The sequence below is a fragment of the Hemibagrus wyckioides genome, linkage group LG28, assembly GCF_019097595.1.
Source record: "Hemibagrus wyckioides isolate EC202008001 linkage group LG28, SWU_Hwy_1.0, whole genome shotgun sequence".
Classification (NCBI taxonomy): domain Eukaryota; kingdom Metazoa; phylum Chordata; class Actinopteri; order Siluriformes; family Bagridae; genus Hemibagrus; species Hemibagrus wyckioides.
The window spans coordinates 16,995,178-17,008,581 of record NC_080737.1 but is presented as its reverse complement, the minus strand read 5'-3'; the positions used below and the strand labels follow the sequence as shown (position 1 = coordinate 17,008,581).

The following is a 13,404-nucleotide window of genomic DNA, read 5'->3' as shown; positions in this document are numbered from 1 at the left end:
CCAAGCACTAAAATACCTATTACAAGTGGCATCTGCTTAAGAGTAGTGAAACACATACCGCCTCGTGCTGTTAGCGTGCGCAGGGCACGCGGCGTGATTTTTCAATTATTTTGCCCTTTCTTTTCCGCTCCCTCACTTTCCGGGTCTGTTATTAGCTCCTGACTGACACGTCGAGGAACCTAGCGATCATGCTGTCCGCTCGAATTGTATGCGGTTAACATCTAGCAAGGCGTCAAACCAAATGATATCTGTTTCACCCGTAATATATGGGTGTAACAGAGAGACTCTTCTGATGCATCAGTTTGGGTGTTGATGATATAATTGAATACGAATACATTATTCTGAATATACAGATTTTTTCTAAGCAATACGAAAGTACTAAACTTTTTATATAACTTTTATGAAGCTCACAGTAATGAACATTTCACCGGTTGAGACTTTGACGAATGCTATGGGATTGGGATCCTTCAGGATGCGACAAAAAAAAAAAATAAAAAATAAAAAAAATAAATAAATAAATAAATAAATAAATAAAGCAGCCAGTGACTGGGCAGCCAGATACGAAGCTCACAGGAATTTGCCTGATTTCAATTTGATTTAAATCTGTTTCTATTTTGGAAAATGGAACTGAATTTGTTAGAAAATATTGTGGGTAGTTAAAAGTAAAAACTGCATGAACTGGATTTAAAAAAGAAGAAAAGAAAAATGCATGTATAACTTCCGGTTTAGGCCACGCCTACTTTGGTTTTAAATCCAAATACAGATACAGTAGAACCTCGGCATACGAATGCCCTCTCTTAAGAATTTTCACATTGAGAATTGTAATCTTGCAAGAAATTTGCTTCAGCCTACGAAGCATTTTCGGTATACAAACGAAGCGAACCAAACCGAACGCCGGCTAAGTTGCACGTAAGTCCAGGAGCTGTTCAAAACTTGTTTGTGTCAGTGGAGTCCCTTGAGGACTGAGAGGGTTTTCTGGTCTGTCAGATATTTCCACCAACACCAGCAGAAAGTGCTGCTGCTACACTGATGATAGATGTGATGGATGTATCGCTGACCTTTGACCGCATAGACCAGTCAGCACTGTCCCTATCTAAATAACACACAGATACTCTTACCGAGCCGGAGTGACCGCTGTTCAGTGTTTACACAGTTCTCCTGATTGCACACGGGATTCCAAACGTTGACCTTTCGATCATCAGATCATCAGCTATGCTGCTCCTCCAGAGTCTTTGTAAAAATTTGAGAAACAGGTTTTTATCCAGATTGTGATTATAGGTATAAAAAATAAACATGCAGATTCCTACTGTTGAGTTCTCGATTCTGATTGGTCAGAAAATCACTTTCGTCCTGATATTTCCGCGGCAAAACGGTAAACATTTCTGTGAGGGAAGGAGTCTCCAGTGTTAGCGCTTCACAGTTTCAGCAGTGTAAGTTTATAAAGTTTTAGATCATTTCCATAACCCTAATATTTAAAAAGCAACATCATGATTAGAAGCTTGGTGCAATGAGATTTAAAACCGGATTGATGAATCAAGATTCATGATTCGTGAGTCAAAATATATATGATTCAGATTCAAGACTCAAAATACTTGACTCAAGCTTTTTGCTCACCAGATCAGTAATAATAATAACAATTCTATTATTATTACTCGATTATTAATACACTTTATACGTATTAGCCATCTAGAAACATTGAGACACATCTGCTGTCTCCTCTCATCCATCCCTCCTCATATCACATTCTCACCTTTGACCCCTGCTGATCTCTCAATATCTCCTTTATTTTGATTTCCCTCTCAGTCTGCGTGTTCCTGCCTGGTCAAAAAGTCTTGTCAGAATTCCAGGTCTATGCAGGAGCTACATACACAAACAGCCTTCACTAGCCCTCACGCCCAAAAACGCTGGCGCTGACCATTTATTTATTTAGCACGGGCCCCGGTTCACAAGTCCTAATATAAATATTACACGACATGGAAAAGAGACTCAATTTAAGACGTGCCACTCACGCTAATAATTGGAGCGAGGCTTTGGAGGACACTGGCTGCTTTCTGAGACTCCACGTGTGTGTGTGTGTGTGTGTGTGTGTGTGAGAGAGAAAGCTTGGACGTGCTGAATAGCACTCAGTAATCGACCGTCCAGCATCGCCTTAAGAAAACAGCTCCGTCCACGTGCGGCTAAAGTGCTAAGCAAAGGGAAGTGTTGAATAAAAGCTTTTAGGTCCGTATCTTTAGCATCTTGCCTGCTAGTAAGAACATGAATCAAAAAAAGAAAGCTAGGAATGTGACATGGGTGTAGATTCGCATTGCTTTTAAATCAGTCACTCCTGTCTAGTTTTAGTTTTGCTAATCAAAGCCATGATTAGCCTCGATTAGCCACAAAATGCAGATATGCATATAGAAAGTGAGATCGCCGAGGATTTTCTTCTATTCAGGTGACAAAGTGTGTCACTGTGGTCAGTCTTTGAGGTTAAAAGGTTGTCTGTGACAGAAAAAGTAGCTTTTATTGTAACTCGATGGATCAGTAGTAAAGTTAGCTCGCTAATTTCTCTAGCTAATTGGAATTCTGTGCATGTTACATGTCCTCCTAGTGGCCAGTGGCAGTGGAAAGAGTAAAGTAAAGACGTTCTATCCCTAACGGTGATATAATAGACATGACAGCTCTCACTGTGTGGCCTCAGGAACACGTGCAATGATTTATGAACTTGTGGCACACACACAGTCTCGCACATCATTAGCTGTGTGAATATTATAACCTCCTCCGGGGCTACAAATACACACACACACACACACACACACACACACACACGGATCTGGCGGTAACGAGCAGTTCGAGAGCACTGCCCCAGGCTGGAGTCACCTTTGTTTCAGACGGCCAGGTCACTCTGCGGCTCCAGGCAGCCGAGACGTCTGAACTCCACTGAGCCTCTGCTAACACTGGAGATTAGCTACAGCCCTATCACTACAAATGCGAGTCAGAGTGACCCAAGAACTCACACACACACACACACTCTTAGCTCTGGGTTACGTTGAAATTCTAACACTCAAGAAACTGATACAAAGATGTTTAAGACTGCAGTATTTTATTTTATTTTTTTTTGCTAATTTCTAAAGAAGCAGAAAAAAAATGGACACCTTAAAAAACTTTCATTTGCTAATTCTACCATTATAAATGATACATTATGCTTTCAGTAATTTTGCGCAGCTTGTGTAATATGACGTGTTTTAATTTTTCAGCTTGTTTTTATACGGTGGCTCCGTTTTCACAAGCTCGTATGTGACCGTTAGCGAATCGGCTCGCCTTCGCTATTAAAAAAAACAAAACAGAGAACCCTCAGGAGTTATTTGGCAATGACGTCGGGTTTCGCTGTCAGGAAACGTTCCAATTAAAATCCATTAACAAGCAAACTTATCCAAAGAACTTTTAAAAAATCCATTTTCACTTTAGTTCCTGCTCTACAGTAAAAGTAAAGGACTCAGCAAAGTTCCTGCAGCCGCACAGGAGAATTTTTTCAGGTGCTAGATGGAAAACAGAGGGTTCGAATGAAACCTGGTGCTGCTGTCGCAGGTGGAAAGCTTCCTGTAGTTCCTTAAAAAAATCCCTTTGTATACAAACATGTGCTTTGAGACGTTTTGTGAGATCTGAGTGTCTGAGACGTTTAGACACGTTTATGAACCTTTATATTGGTCTGAATTTTTACCTGTTGCCCCGAGAGACAAGACTAAAGATCCTTTTAGGCTGCAAGATGAAAGTATTTTCTCTGAATCTACAACCAATGAACTAAACTTGACCCTGATTTCAGGAATATTCCAGAAAAGAAAAAACCCTCATATGAGTTTGAACCTTTATATAGGCATCAACCTCCAGGTACACAAATTAACGGAGAAAATAAACTATAATCAGATCAAATAAACATTAAACAGACAAAATAAACAGATAACAGATAAAACAATCAATAAGCAGATAAAACAAAATAAACCAATAAAACAAACAATTAACAGGTAAAATAATCCATTAAAAAATTAAATAAATACTAAACATGCAAAATGAACAATTAACACATAAAACAAACATTAAATAGACAAAATAAATCATAACCAGACAAAATATAATAATAAACAGACGAAATAAAAAAATGAACAGGTAAAATAATCCATTAAAAAATCAAATAAAGAATAAACATGCAAAATAAACAATTAACAGACAAAATAAACCAATAAAACAAACAATTAACAGGTAAAATAGTCCATTAAAAATTTCAATAAATAATAAACATGCAAAATAAACAATTAACAAATAAAACAAATATTAAATAGAGAAAATAAATCATAACCAGACCAAAAATAATAATAAACAGTCAAAGTGAACAATTAACAGGTAAAATAATCTGTTAAAAAATAAAATAAACAATAGTAAAATAAGATCAAATATAAAACAGAGAAACACATAAAACAGGTTGTCAAAGAAAAATGAAAACACTAAATAAATAAATAAATAAATAAATAGATGGATAGGAATTAAATAATAAACAAATAATGCCCAAAGGCAAATGAAAATAAAATAATTTTTAAACATTGTATGTATAAAATGAATTATATAAATTATTTCCCTGTCTTTATCTCAGACATCTGGAAGTGAGACAGAATCAAAGTTCCTGGAAATGTTCCTTTGGGCACAAACACATCCATCAGGAAGCTTTATCAGTTCTCCAGGAGACGTGTTTACAGCCACCTTCACTTTCTACCAGACATTTTAAAAGATCTGAGTCTCTGAAAAGCTTCAGAGACATTGTTTCGCTTTTGCTCTTTTCCCCCTCAGCTACTTCTAACCTCAGCGCAGCAGCCGGTCCTGTCTGTTTTTACGGATGATTATTGCCTCGCATTTGCTTTAAAGGCAGAAAACCGGGTTATCATACGGCTGACTGGTTCCTCAACACATTCCAGAAACGAGGAGATTATGCCGCGCTTTCTTTTTCTAAACGTTTTCCCGATTGCTTTTGGTAATAAACCTAAAGACCAGACCATGGAAAGAAAAAAAAAATGTAAATCTCCCACACATTCCTCAGATGGATGAACATATTTCTCGAGTGTGTGGCAGTGTTGGTTTTGGAGATTGCTTCTGCGCAGAAATGGTGCTGTGTTTACTGACAGCCGAGTGTCTGACCCCGAGCTGGGGGAGATGTTGCCCTGCTCTGCTCTGCTCCGCACTTTTGTGCCCCTCAAACACGTTCGAGTCCAGGAGGGCCGATTTCTGTCTCGCTGCAAACGCCTCCTGGAGATCGACCACCGTGAATAATTTACTTCCAGCTTAGGTCTATCATGCTTGCCTTCTCAAGCGTCTGAATATTAGAGCCAGGTGTGTTAGACTGGAGGTGGAACAGTTTTAATCGGGGCAGCGGGTCCGAAATAAAATGAGACTCACTGTTAGAGGGTTTTCACGTGCTTCAAGCAACACTGATAAGCTGGTTAAACAAACCGAAAGAAAAAGGGAGTAGGATCTTCATAAAAGTCTTTCAGAAAACTTATAGAGAATATAATGTTTAAGGTTTCTCTTTTTGTTGATTGGTCCAAATATCCAGAACATGTCAATGCAAATGGATCAAATATCCAGGAATATTTCTACCGCTCTGTCCTTTGGGTTAATTTAGCAGAAATACAGTAAGGAATGAAAGGTGTGTGTTAAGGGTGTGCTGTAATCAACAACACGGTCATGTGATGACACTGACACTGGAGACTCCTTCTCTAAAGAAGATCTCGATGACACTTATTTAGCCGAACGTCCTTGAGTAAGTGTAACGTATTAGAACGAGTGTCGGAGCTTCTGCTTAACCTTCTGACCAATCAGAACGGAGAACCAGAGAGCCCGGTCGGAGTAAGAGACTGCAGAGAGGCTGTATGTTTATAATAGCCGCTAATGGACTAGCTGTGTAAGAACCCGTGCTGCGTTCCACACCACTCTGCGGTTACGCTCCGAATGTGCTTACTCATTTAAGAGCCTGTCATTTCTCAGTGACTACTTGCCCACCACAGGTTTTGACAGATTGAGAAAATATCTCTGGTGTCAGGTTTTGATAGTACAGGCAGCGTTTTGATTGGCGCGTGTTCACCCCGTGTTCACTCCGGCGCTGTGGCCTCGCTTCAGATTAATAGTGGAAAAGCGAACGTTTGATTTCATGACCTCACGTCGTCCGCTAATGGAAGATCGGTTTACTTTGCGACGTTTGAGTGCTGTCGGGTGCCAGATACCTGTCACCAAGACTTTCTTCCAATCCGAATGGCAAAAAGCGTGACGATTATTATTAACCTCATATCCATCGTGCCTCTCCGGGGTTTCTTTGAGTTTGAAAAGTTGCCCTTTTATAGCGATGTGGAGCGAGTTGAGTTCGCAGCTGAAGCCCAAATCCAAATGTTAACTGCTATAAAAGTCTGGGCCAAACTGTTGCTTTTATAAAAGCAGCTTTCACTAACAACTTTCATCTCTGAATGCTGTTGTTTTTCCTCTGATCTGTCATTGGCAAGCTGCGGGAGTGTAGCTGGGAGGTCCAGCAGTCAGTGATCACTAACAGAGAGCGGCTTAAAGGATAAGTCTCAGAGCACAAAGCTAGGAGATTCCCGCTTAAAACCATGCATTAATCCCCATCAGCTGGGTTCTGCCTCTGTGTGTGTGTGTGTGTTGTGTGTTGTGTAGTTTAAATACTTTCTCATCATTACAGCAGGGAAAGTGTAGGTCAAACTGTTAGCACATGGTCAAAAGGTGTTGATTATTTTTCAACATTAGATTTCTTATTACCATATGCACATCTATTGTGTGTGTGTGTGAGAGTGAAAGAGAGTAAGAGATACGTCGGCCGGCCCTATGACCTGCATCCCCCCGGCTGCCCCAAGGTAAAGCAAAGCATTGTGGGTTCAGGTTCTCCGCTCCCTCCCTCTCTCACACAAAGGAAACGGGGCCACATTGTCCGGAGCAGCTCAGCCATACAGCAGAAACAAAAGGCCGGTCTTTCATCAGGCCGTGACGCCTGACCCACGGCGCTCCGCTCCTCTCCTCTCGCCGAGGAGAAACTCAGCGCTGATTCCATGCTTTAAAAAAGATTTACTTCTGGCCGGCTTTAAATCTCTAGAAGGACGTGCTTGTGCCAGATGATGTGTTGTTTGTGCAAACACATAAAATTTTGGATGAAGCCTCGCCTGAAACTGAGTTCAAAGTGGTAAAGTGTTCCTTGGCTGCACATTTTGTAATAAAACACATCAGGGTGTGCTCTTACAGGAAAATAATCAGTGCCAGTGTGCTGTGATGGTGCTCCAATCACACAGAATCATTATTTTCCAATAAACTCTAACACCACGGCAATTTCTCTGCAATTACACTTTTTTGTTTATTAATAATCGACATAAGATTTTTTGAATCGGTTTAGCTGTTTACATTAGTTTAGATTTGTGGAATGTCTCAGAAACAAATTAGTTCCTGTTATCACTTACGTTACAGATGCTGTAAATGTTGTTCCTTCACCAACCTTACCTCCTTTTTTTTCTTTTAGTAATACTTTTCATGGGGAAAATTAGAAAGTACTGACCCTGGAGACTCCTTCCAAACTGTTGAGCTGCTTGTTATTGAAAATCAATCAGAATCTGACCAATCAGAATCAAGCATTTGGTGGCATTGGGTTATAATACTGATTGGCCTATCAATATGTCAGTCACTGTTCAGTCTCAAAAGTACCGATTTTTCCCAGAATGCACTGCAGCAGAGGAGCGGTTTATCATTAAAACTCATTCTTTCTCCGTAGCCAAACATAGACAAGGCCCACTAGATCCTATTGTTGTAGGGAATCTCCCAACTGCAGAGAGGCTGAAAGGCTTGAGGGATTACTTACGCTACGCCATTGTTGCCTGTAAAACCGGCACATTTTTCGACCTTTGACAGGGGTGCTCGTGTCAAACACTCACTTCCTGTAAACTGACAAGCACCAGTGTGTGTTTATTCAGGTCAGCTCTTTAGGCCAGATTGTGAAATATTGCTCCATTGTGTGTCGCCGCTCCCGCACTGTATCCAGTTACGCATGGGGGAATTATCAGTTTGCCAGGCGAGCCTTCGGGCTGTGTGTTGGACGAGCTGACTGCCTGCTGACTGAGCCAGTGTTTATATTGCAGGTCACTTCCTGGGCAACAACACAGTGATCGATGTTCTGAGAAGCCAAGGCTACGAGGTGGAGCACACGCCAGCTGGCCAGCCCATTAACAGGTAACACACACTGAAACACACACATATGCAGTTTGCCCTGAGAAAACTTTAACACCACTGTAACCGAACCACCGTGACCACGACGGATTCTATAGATATCACTACTTCTGAGAAAACCACAAAGGGACCTCGGAAAAGTATATTTAATATGACAATTTTGCGCAATTCCTTGTTTTAAGCTTTTGTTCCGAGTCCACATCCTTGATCCGGCTCTGCAGTGGGAATATAGGGTTTCTTAAACACTCTCAGACCCATGAGCATGCTAATCTGTGCTCTTATATTTCCTAACAGCGTCAACACAAGCTATTAGCTCACGAGCTATTGCGGTTTTTAATTTGGTTCTTTGGCTGGAATCCTTTCTCTCAGAGCCCTGGGAGAACCAAAAACGGAGTAGAGGAAGAGAAGGAAGCGGACATGCTCGGGACAAATTTGCCATCACCATGACCTTCTCATAAAGCCTTGTGAATGGTTGAAAGCCCGTTCAGCCATATTTTATCAGTTACAGCGATGTAACATTACACGTGCCACTGCCTCGCTTGCGAGCTAGCTCTGCCCTAAAGGCTTTGCTCTTGTTTATTTATTTCAAGGCCCATTTTCGTGGACTGGAAATCCAGTGGAAATTGTTTTGCGAGCGCTTCGCTTGATGCTTAATGCGATTCCACCGAAACAGATGTTCGACTCAGTTCGGCCTTGTCTGTGAATAATTGGAAAATTTCTCCGGTAATAAGCCTCCCTTTTGTTTTTTCTGTGTCCATCCATGTCTCTGTCCGTTATCAAAGACGAGTTCAAGGCTGCTTCATTGGTCGCTTCCTTCCAGAACCACCCTGAGCCAAAGAACCAGGGAGCAAGCCAGGCAGCCAGTGTTTAATGGCGGCAGCTGACTGTAATCCGCTAATCACCTAATTGAGCCATTTGGAGCTGCGATGGTGGCGATTTGGCTGCAAAAATAAACCGTGTGTCAGAAGGGCAGTATTTATAGAGTAAGATCAGAGTCAGGGCTGTGGCTCTTTGGCCTCAATCAGAGATCTCTCTGATCATTATTGTGTTGAAGTAAAATGTGCTCTTATAGCCCTAACTGTGTAACCAATCCTGGTGGGCTTTATGGTGGAAACGTCTAGACTAGATTCAAGAAACATCTACAAACTATATACGTGTATATATATATATATATATATATATATATATATATATATATATATATATATATATATATATGGTATTTAAAATACACAGAAGTACATTTTATTGGATTGGACAAGAAAAAAAATAATAAATAAGTCTTAGATTTAAAACAAGTATTTGGAATAAATGTTTCCTTCTTTAGGAGATGTAAGAAACAGCAAAAACAGCAATAATTGCTTCTTTAAAGTACAAGGAAACTAAATAGTACAATGTAATAGAATAATATTGACTTATAAAAAATAAAGAATATTATAAAGAATAATATTGACTTATAAAAAAAGCTTACACGAAGGTGAAAAGTTTCAGTGAAAGTGTTGATTTTGACCTGAACAGAGTGCAGATCCAACAGAGCGCGATCCCACGCTGCTTGAATGAATCGGTCCATATAATCAACTGCAGAGGTTCTGCCTCTTCTCCAGCTGTGGGCCAGAATGGAGGCTTTGTGTGAAACGGCTCACAACTCTGACGCTAATGCTAACTTTTGCCACAACGTTGACAGAACCTGATACGTGGTGTTCAATATGTGATTTTAGAGCAGGGAAATAAAAGGCAGCGTGAGAAGCTGAGTGTAAATCTGGTAATAATATACCGGCTATTCGAAATTACTGCTATTTTCAGAAATGTGCTATAGAGTAACGAAAAGCCATCCAAGCTAGGAGCTGGATCGAACCTGCTGAAGTCAATTAGAAGAATGTAAAGAAAGAGCGAGGATTGATCGTGTTCCAGTCAGGAAACGTGATGTGGCGTAATCAAATGAGTAACAAGATGTGACACGCTCTGAAATCGGACCCAAGGCAGAGCTGATTAATATCAGTTTTAGGTTCTTTTTTAAGGCAAAAAGTGTATCGGCCCTACACGGTCATGCTAACATCAAGAGTCAGGTTCAGTGCTGTAGCAAGGAATGAATATCAGGGGAGAAGAAGTAAATTAGGCTATATTAAATTTGGGTGAATGGTGAGTAGTAGACGTGATGGCATTTGGAATTTGTTGTCATATAACAGATGTAGGAAATAAAATACCTTCACTGAAGATTAAAGATTAAAACAAGACGCTAGTAATAAGGGGAAATGTTTATCTTTTTCTTGGGTTATCGCCTCGATATCTCTGTGCTAGCTGGCAGATTATTAGCTTTCATACGATGATGGGGAAAAAAACGAACACACCGCATTGGACAATTATGTTTCTCAGTATAGTATCTGCTAGCTAATACAATGGAATAAAAATGAATAAATACAAAAAACTGAACATTTGGAGCAGTTAAATATGGAGCAGTCATAATGATGGCTTCTGTAACCTTTTTTCCTATTTGTTACAGAGCAAACTGCCCTGAAACATTATTTGATGTACAGTATAATTTTCCAGGGGAATTCAAACCGACGAGTTTAGCATGCCTGTGATCATGCTACTGCTTCCTAAAGTCTGTGTGTCCTTGCCCTAACCTGCACTACAAAGCCACTATTATATGCTGCATATATAGTTTACAACAAGGAACAAATAAATTTTAATGTGAAGTTCTTACAGACTATAAAACCTTGTGGAAGCAGAAGGGAGCTGGGCTTAAATGTCACGGTCTAATTTAAAGTCGATCCCTCTTTTTTTCACATCTTTTTACATCTATAAGGTTATAAACATGTGGAATTTATGCGTTCACAGAGAATTTGAATACGTCAGCTCTTTCTCTCTCCTCTCTGGGTGGCTATCTGTGACTCCGGATCAGATAACTCGATCGCTCCGTTCATCTCTCTGTTCTGCTTTCTCCTCTAAATGTCTTACTCCTCTCTCACGCTCTGTAAAACACACACACACACATACACATACACAGAGTGCACCCGGTGATTGGACACCCAAGAAAAACATCTCATCCCTTTATCAAGTCATCATCTGAAATATGCAGGGAGTAGACAGAATGGTGTTCCACCTCGTCTCTTTCTCTTTCTTCTGCTTCCCGTCTTACATAAGCAGACGCACAATCACATGCCAAGCGCACACAGAGGCATTTATAAAATCGATGGGTTGCCAGATTGGAGGAGACACTGGAAGCCTGCGGTCCAGTGTGTTCCGAGGTAAAGATTCAGAGAAAGTTTGGCGTCCCGACTTCTTTGCACCATTGCCGCTATAATAGATGCCTGTAATGTTTCAGACACCATTAGAAGCCACATGTATTTGCATTTCTTGGAGCCAGATTGCACTCCGATTAGAAGCAGATGCTCTCTTTTTTATCTCCAGAAAGCCAGGATCCTGCTTCATCAATCCCATCTTCACTTCCCACCCCAAAAATGTACAAACCTCAGAGAATTAGGGCCTTCCTATAGTCCCAAATGGAGAAAATAACATCTAAATAGAAGGTTCTGGCTGACTATTGATGTGATGCATGTTTCAGATGCTTCCTCTTGAATTATGAATATGTCTGGTTGGGAAAAAAAAAGTAAAATTCCAAACGCTTTCAAAGTGGCCATGATAGAACTGTCTTGATCGTTTGTTCAACAAAGTGTCCAAATAAGCTCTTCTTTCACAGAATCCAATTTCCATAAACCAATTCTCTTTCAACCAACTCCAGCCCAAGTGGAACAACTTGTGGTGGCTTTCCATACAGCGATTATGCATAGTTTTCGACTAGAAAGGATTTCCAGTGGGGAAAACGCCCACTAACCGCACTGCGATCCAGGACTAGGCCTAATCTATGTCTGTAAAATCAGACTGTTTCTTTTAACTCCTCTTCATTTCTTTACAGTGGCAAGAGATCCAGCCATCCTTCAGATGGAGAGGATGACAACGCATCAGATGTGGAGTCACCGGTTGAAGCCTTCTTTCATGAAGACCGACTTTGGCGCCCCATGGAGGAAGAGGAGGATCCCCCACCCCATTTGCTACTCCCAGACAGCTTGGAGCTTCTTGAGAAGGTAGAGCGCAAGCTGAAGAAGAAACGGCGCAACAGGCTAAAGAAGCAACGCCACCGGCAGTTCAATGACCTCTGGGTCCGCATGGAGGAAAGGTGGGTTGAGCAGAACAATCAAATCATTGATACCATTAAGACTAAGTCTTGGGCTTAATAGGAAATTCCAAGACCTAGTATCATGGTTTGTTTGGTATTTTCTACTGTAGCATGTACGCTACCTAAAAGGGTTTCTTCAAGGGTTCATTAGATTTCACTTTCTACTTAGCACCTTTTCTGACAGGGAAACCGTTTGGGCTAAGTAAAGAAATGTTAAAGGTGATAGATAGAGCCCTTCTAGATAGACAGGGAAATGGTTAAGGTATTGGTGCTACTGGTGGGCCCTTGAGCAAGGCCCTTGGTCCTCAACTGCTCAGCTGTATCCTCTATTTCAGATTGTAGTTAAATGGGGGTAGTTCAGTGATAAAGGACCTACACCTATGTCCAGAAGATTCAATTCTCAGAAGGTTGACCTGTGTTAAATTACTAATACAAAGAGGAACCAGGGTCTTTGTTCCCTACTAGCACACTTAATCAAAAAGATTAACTTGTAACTGTTTTGAGAAGCCCCCAAGGGGCCACCGTAGTATTTGCCTTCCTTTTGTGTGTGAGAATATTGCAGAGAGAAAAATTCCCATGTAACCCAAAGAAAGGTTCTAACAGCAGTTTCAAGTTTAGCGAGGGTTGAAGGTTATTTCCAGTTACAAGGGGAACAGATTTCTGTACCTAGCTTTCCAGGTGAAATTTAAGAGTTCCTCTTGCGATCCTCACTTCATTTCACAAGCAACACAGTTATAGGACAATATCCATTTCAATCTAGCAAGGAGAATCCGGATGTTTCCTCATATTCCTTGTGAAGTGAGAGCTCCAGGCAGCTGGTAAAGCCGTACTCAGCCTATAGTGCATACAGTGCTGGTTAGGGGTGTTTAGCTTGAGGCAACGGCAAGAGAAAACAGGGTCTGGCAGGAAGGAGTTGGTCTCTGATACGCAGGTGTTACGTTCATTTGAGAGTCCTGGAGGCTCCTCCGCTATCACCTCTCACACTTCAT

The 13,404-nt window shown here is 40.9% G+C and overlaps 1 protein-coding gene across 1 annotated transcript in view; it reads left to right on the top strand.

Moving 5' to 3' along the window:
• Positions 1 to 13,404, top strand: part of trabd2a (TraB domain containing 2A) — a 56,503-nt gene that overhangs the window by 39,844 nt on the left and 3,255 nt on the right. The window contains exons 5-6 of the mRNA XM_058383975.1: positions 8,151 to 8,241; positions 12,155 to 12,415. Coding sequence (XP_058239958.1) covers positions 8,151 to 8,241; positions 12,155 to 12,415 — 352 coding nt within the window. The remainder of the gene's footprint in view (positions 1 to 8,150; positions 8,242 to 12,154; positions 12,416 to 13,404) is intronic.